A 6,904-nucleotide genomic window follows, 5' to 3' on the forward strand; every position below is an offset into this window, starting at 1 on the left:
ACCGTTGTGTTCCTGTCCTGCTCTCCTGTGTTTCTGAATCCTGTGTCTCCTGGGCCTCTGCACCTCTACATCCCCTGTGTAAGCCTCCTGTGTGTTTTTGTTTCTTTAGTTTTACCTTTTTGAGTATAGTGCAATCAATTAGTGTAAACCAATGTAACAGTCTTTGGTGAATTCTGTCTTTCATTAATATTACACTTTTTGTTAAAGCTCTGCATCCTGGGTCCATCTGCTTCACCATTTCCCTGACACCCCATTTGGTGTCTGTGTGCACATGCCAGCCTCCATTAATTTAAAAACAATAACAAAATAAACAAACAAATTGATAAAGAGTGAAAACAAAAAACCAAAAACATTTAATTAAGAAAGAATCATAAAATCACGATACATAATAATTCATTATCCATGTAATAACCACATTAATATCATGTAGAAGACCGGACATGAGTCACGTGGTGTTAACACAGCCTCAAAGTTGCATCACCAAGACGTCCAATATAGTTCAGAGGGTAAAAGCAAAATAACGTACATTTATTGCTGAAAAGACAACAACTTCAACAACAGGCCAGCAAAATGGACAAAAGAAGGAAAACCCAACACACCAACCCACAAAGGGTCGAAGGATCTGAGAATCTTCCTTCAACCTCAACCAACATCAGAACTAAAGCTCACAGAAATAAAGCTGTGGAAACTGGATCACTGGACCCATCAGAAAAGAAAAAGAAAAGAAACAACACAACAATGCTCTTGCTCTACAGGTCATGCTGTGCAAACTGCTGCTGCTGCAACTGGGGATGGAAAGAGAGAGACTTCCTGTTCCCTCCTTAAAACTTTCAACCAATCACAGTGCACCTGAGGGGAAAAGAAAACAGGAAACCATGAGTAGAGAGGAAATGTACGGGTGTTTTCCTCTTCATTCTAAAGCGTGGTCTTTAAGTTTTAGAGCTGGATCAGCACGTTCAGATTTCGTGGTGTTTTTACTCAACACACTGCGCTTGCACTCACACAGCTCCTGCTGGTGCTGAGATTCACTCTGCTTGTGCTCAAACTCTGCGCTTGCACTCAGATATTTTGTTGCTTGGACAGATTTCCTGTATTTAATAACTACACACTATGGTTTCTGTAAAACTAGTTTGTACGGATGTTCTCTGAAGTCGTCCATCTTGTTTGTGTTTGTCCCAGTGGCTCTGACCTGATGCTTCACACCAGGTCTTCCTGCTCCTCTGTGTCTTCTGTCTGTGCTGCAGCAGCGACGTTCTCATACTCAGGACAGTTGTCTAACTGATGGAGGAGAAATGAGAAAATATTAATCCTCTCTGGACTTTATTCATGAAACCTGCAAGTAATCACAGTTCATTCAAAACAGATTACACAAAAACTGATAAACTGATTTCCACAAAACTTGGTAGAAGGACGGGACGTGGGCCAAGAAAGAAGTGTCAACGTGAAGTCACCCATTGGTTTGTGAGCGGCCATTTTGAAGCCTCTATTTTAAACCTGTGTCCAGCGCCATTTTGTTTTTTTAAACCAGAATTAACCATATTTGGAGGAGAGGGGGTGGAGCCTGACTCAGGGTCCAAGGACACTGCCCGCCCACCTAAACCAGTGACCTGCACCCAGTACTAGCTGTCAATCACACGGTATCCATGCCCCAATGCCTGCAGTGCTTTATGGTCTATTTGACTCTAAATGGATCGTTCACTTCACTTTCTAGACCCACAGTCTACGTCCATTTTAATATACGGTCAATGGAAAGAACCTTTTACATTTTGGGGCAGATTCAGACAAAGTAGCTGATCCAAGAATTGTTTTATCTCTTTCTCTAACATGGTGAGATGAGAACAGTGATATGGAGTCATTCTTCTGGCCTCACTGTCTCTCACCTCTATCATCTCCACAGCTTCATTCACTTCTGATTTCAAACTCAGAGTTTTCTTCCTCCTGGATCGAAAAACAACAACAAACACAACATTTGACAAAATGAACTTCATAACACTGAAACTAGTGTTTGAAGACATTTGAAGAAGACAGTGAAAGAGCAGAGGGTGAACTGATGGATTTGTTTTACCTCGTCCACAGAGTCCAGACCAGCACTGGAACCAGCAAGACCACCAGAGTCAGCCTGATGATATTCATGATTATCACTGACTTCCCTGGACAACAGACAGGAGACATGAGCAGTGTGGTTAGACTGATGACTCAGTTTGCCAGGTGAAGCTGTTGGTCAGTCAGTATTGTTCATGTGCAATATGATGGGCTTGATTTACAGCTGTGACACATCTGGAAATCTGGTTCTGGTGCAGTGAGAAGGAGGGGGGGGGGGGTGTAGGCTGTAAAAGTCAGAGTGCTAAACTCACCTGCTCCAACAGTCAGATGTAAGGTGGTGTAACTACGTCCGTGTGTGTTCTGGGCCTCACACTGATACTTTCCACCATGTTCAGCTGTGATATTAGTGATGGTGAAGATTAGTCCTGATGCTGTTGGTGAGTCCTCGTCCTCCTTGTACCAGGTGTAGTTAGCTGCTGGGTTAGCATCACTGCTGCAGGTCAGAGTCACCGAGCTGCCCTCCATGATCTCACCAGAGGGACTCACTGACACAGAGGGAGGCTTTGGAGCGTCTGGATGTGTGGAAACAGAATGATGATAACAGATGACAGACATTGTGTTTAACATTTGGGGACATATATGATATGATGTGTTAAAGTCAAAGGTGCTCAGGTGAGTGGAGTCACTGAGTTATAACAGCAAAGTTTTTAAACTGACACAGGTAAATTCTTCTTCTTGTTACGTGAGAGGTTTTTCTCAATGACTTCCTGTTGCTCTACTGTTTCCAGACTCCCCTGAATGTCCACAGAGTTCCAAACCACAGTCCAGTTTGTATCGTGGACTTAAACGTGACATATTATTGCTCTTTTCCACAATTAGACAGTTTCTTCCTGATAAAACATGTGAAGAGCCCTGTTCAGAGTGGCCTGTTTGTGGGCGTGTCTCTTAAAATGTTTATGAGCCACTGCTCCCCCTGCTGGGAGGTGTGTGTGTGACATGTGCACAGGAGCAGGGTTTTGTTTTCACCACAGTCTGTCTGCTGAGAGCTGTTTGCTCGTCACATGAATGTGAACAGTGAAGGAAATATCTGTCAAGTTTACTGAGGATGGTGAAAACTTTATGGATGTTTTTACTGACGCTGGGTGGATTCCTCTTTCTGCTGCTGATGGTCTGACTGGGAATATTTATGGGGCAGAAGTCAAATGACCCATATCTGCACATTTAAAATGATTCAATATGTCTTCACCTAATAACCTGTGTTTCACTCACATGTCACAGTAATAGAGATGTTTGCTGAACTCCTTCCCAGCTCATTCTCAGCTGTGCAGTAATACTCTCCGGAGTCTGACGCCCGGATGGAGCTGAGGACAAATTGTGTCTCTTCACTGAGACGTTGAACTTGTTTATCTCCACTTATCTTGTACCAGGTGTATTTAGCTGCTGGGTTAGCATCACTGCTGCAGGTCAGAGTCACTGAGCTGCCCTCCATGATCTCACCAGAGGGACTCACTGACACAGAGGGAGGCTTTGGAGCGTCTGAAGGATAGTCTATATTAACACACAGGATGAGAATACAATCAAAACACTGTCTGTATTATTTGTCAAAAGTTTAAATTTAAATTATTTCCACATTATTTTAGCTTCATGAGGAGTAAACTCACACACTGTAGGAGAAGGGAAACGCTCCTGTCCTTCTATAGCACAGTGATAGCTGTCTTCAGCATTAAAGTGTTGGAGGTGAAAGTATTTTTTTCGTCCAACAGGTTTATTGTTATTGTACCAAACGTAGGAAAGATGAACAGGGAGCTGACACCTGCTGTGACAGGTCAGCTCTGTCCAGGTAGAAGATGGATAGGCTGTTGATCTCCTCACATGTACCTGGAGCTGAGGGGCTGTGAACAAACATGTGGTTTTATTTCAACATACACACGAACATTTCAAACTGACTCTAATGTAAATGTTACCTGTGACAGACAGAGTGACTCCAGCTGAACCATTTACACTAAAATTAGGGGGGGTTGTTGTGAACCTGAACTTGTACACAGCTGAGTCGCTCTCTCTCAGGTTAGAGATTCTCAGAGTGCACTTGTTGTTTCCACAGAGATTCTCCACACGACCTGAATACTCTGGATCAGTCCTTAGATCAACGGGAATCCCATTACTCTCTTCAATGAACCAGAGAGTTTCCTGAACTGTAGTTTCATGGTTATTCCACCTGGATCGGTATCTGTAGGTAGAGTTAATGTCCACTGTTGATCCTCTGAAGGCACAGATCTCAGTAGAAGTGTAACTCACATCCCAGCCGATCTGACTCCTCATCACTGTAACACAGAGCACATCAGAGAATCAGAAGATAAACTTATACATTTATAAAACTAGCTCCATGTATTTTCTCTGGTGAATCACCAGTCGGCAGGTTTTCATTTTAAGATGATGACGATGCCAAGATGAGGAAACTTTCAGTTCACATAAAACTCAGTGAAGTTCCCTTTAGACTTCAGAGTGAGGGAGAAACACACTGTTGGAGCTGAGGGACATGAGGGACCTTGTATAAGTTGCTCTTATAATGGAGCAAACTGGTCAATATGGAGGAAATGATCTGTGTCTTTATGCAGAGTCGACCAAAGATGGACGACACGTCTCCACTTCCTCCCACTCTCCAGAAATGAAGCCAAAATATCCTGGATACCAACGCTGCCATCTTTCACATTTGGAACCACAGTCTGCACAGTAGTGATCCGGAGGTGGAGCCACAGTATCAAGGTCCCGCCCATACATGAGCTTGACCAATCCTGAGTCAGCCTCAGCTGTCAATCATGGTTTAAGTTTAATCTAATTTTCATTTCATCAAATAATAAATTAAAACCAAACTTATGCATGAACAATAGAGTGAGATAAGAACGACCTAAAATGACACAAACCATCTTTGAGAAAATGTATTTGACTTTTTAGTTTGGTCCATGTCCTTCCCACTAACATGGAGGAGACAGGATGTATGTTCTATACTGCAGCCAGCCACCAGGGGGCGATCACAATGCTTTGGCTTCACTTCTGAGGAGCAGTCATGTCTTCCATCTTTATTTACACAAGCAGAATACTAGTACTAGTACTACACTAGTTTGTCAGTACTGACAGTAGTATCCAAAGAGTTCAATGTGCCCACACAGAAAACAGTATTTAAAGACACATGAAGTTATGGTACAATGCATTATCTCTAATACTCCAGCAGATGGTGCCGTTAGTGAAATACTGTAGATTAAACTCACAGATTGATGGAGAGCGGAAATCCTCGAGTCCTTTAACAGCACAGGAAACTCTGTCTGCAGGATGAAAATCATCTGAATAATATTCTCCTTCCTCCGTCTTCTGTTGATTCTTGTACCAGACGTAGTTCAGATGATCAGGAAGACGACAACTGCTCTGACACCTGAACTCTGCCCGGTTATAAGAGTCAAGCTTCACTGATCCTCTCACCTTCACATGCAAATCTGTGTGTAGAATAAGGAATTCATTTCAGTCCAAACTGACAACACACACATGCATATAAAAGTGCACACACACACACACTCAAGTGAACCAATCAAGATGTAGGAAATAAATGAATGAATGTTCAGATGTAAATGTTACCTGTGACAGACAGAGTGACTCCAGCTGAACCAGTAAAACTCCCAGTAGGTTGGTTTGTTGTGAACCTGAACTTGTACACAGCTGAGTCGCTCTCTCTCAGGTTAGAGATTCTCAGAGTGCACTTGTTGTTTCCACAGAGATTCTCCACACGACCTGAATACTCCGGATCAGTCATTAGATCAACGTAAATCCCATTACTCGTTTGAATGAACCAGAAAGTTTCCTGAACTGTAGTATCATGGTTATTAAATGTGGATGGGTATGTGTAGGTACAGGTAATGTCCACTGTTGATCCTCTGAGGGCACAGATCTCAGTTGAAGTGTAACTCACATCCCAGCCATTCTCACACTGTACCACTGTAACACAGAGAATCAGATTCATAACCACACCAGAGAACACTTAGTTTACTTTTTACTTTCTGTAGAAAAGAAACACATTTCCATGAGCAGCATTCCATAGCATTTCAACTGATGACTCCACACACTGATGACAAGTCCTCATGGAGAGGAACTCAGTCATGATGAGAATAATATTTCAGACTCTCGTCGATAGAAACCTTGATCTGCCTGAAACTTCTTAACAAAGATACAAAATAATCCTGATGATAATTCATTCATATGTTTTCTTTCTGCATCACTTTACAGGTGCTGATCTGAAAATGAATGAATGGTTCATTTATATTTTTACTTTCTTTCTCAAACTCACTTCAGGTGAATCAGAAGTCTGAGTGTAAAATAGAGTGACAACATGAATGTAGAGGTACAGTACCTGTCACAGTGAGAAGAAGGACAACAAATCCACTGGCTGCTGCAGTTACACTCATAGTAGCTGCTGCTCTCGTCTGTGACTTCAAACAAGACAAACCTCCACAGATAAATAATGTGCACAAGATGAAACTCAGTGACATCACAGACACGTCCACCTCCAACACAGAAGAGTCCGAGAATAAAGACAGATTCTGTAAGATAAAGATAAATTTAAACTGTTAACCCCCCCCCCCCCCCCGCCCCTCCTTCCTCTTTACACCTACCTGCATGCTGAGCCAGAAGGTGTTAGATTAAACTGTGGTTTGAACGAGTGTGATAAATAACTTTAGTGGCTGTTCAATCCAAACCTGAATCATCCACATCACAACATCTCACTGACACAAGGAAAACTAATTAAAGGAGATTTGAGAAAAACTGGTTTTTAATCTCATCTGTTCAGTGTCTCATTCAGATGCAATAAAGATTG

At 42.4% G+C, this 6,904-nt stretch overlaps 1 protein-coding gene across 1 annotated transcript; it reads right to left on the reverse strand.

Moving 5' to 3' along the window:
• Positions 1–323: 323 nt before the first annotated feature.
• On the reverse strand, positions 324–6,601 carry LOC128456810 (sialoadhesin). Its single transcript, XM_053441176.1, has 10 exons — positions 6,440–6,601; positions 5,671–6,027; positions 5,310–5,531; positions 4,008–4,364; positions 3,705–3,935; positions 3,313–3,591; positions 2,355–2,615; positions 2,066–2,150; positions 1,881–1,938; positions 324–1,278 (listed from the first exon to the last, which is right to left on the reverse strand). Exons 1-10 carry the CDS (start codon positions 6,576–6,578, stop codon positions 1,198–1,200), a joined length of 2,070 nt encoding a protein of 689 aa, XP_053297151.1. The 5' UTR covers positions 6,579–6,601; the 3' UTR covers positions 324–1,197.
• Positions 6,602–6,904: the final 303 nt, after the last annotated feature.

The sequence above is a fragment of the Pleuronectes platessa genome, chromosome 15, assembly GCF_947347685.1.
Source record: "Pleuronectes platessa chromosome 15, fPlePla1.1, whole genome shotgun sequence".
Taxonomy (NCBI): domain Eukaryota; kingdom Metazoa; phylum Chordata; class Actinopteri; order Pleuronectiformes; family Pleuronectidae; genus Pleuronectes; species Pleuronectes platessa.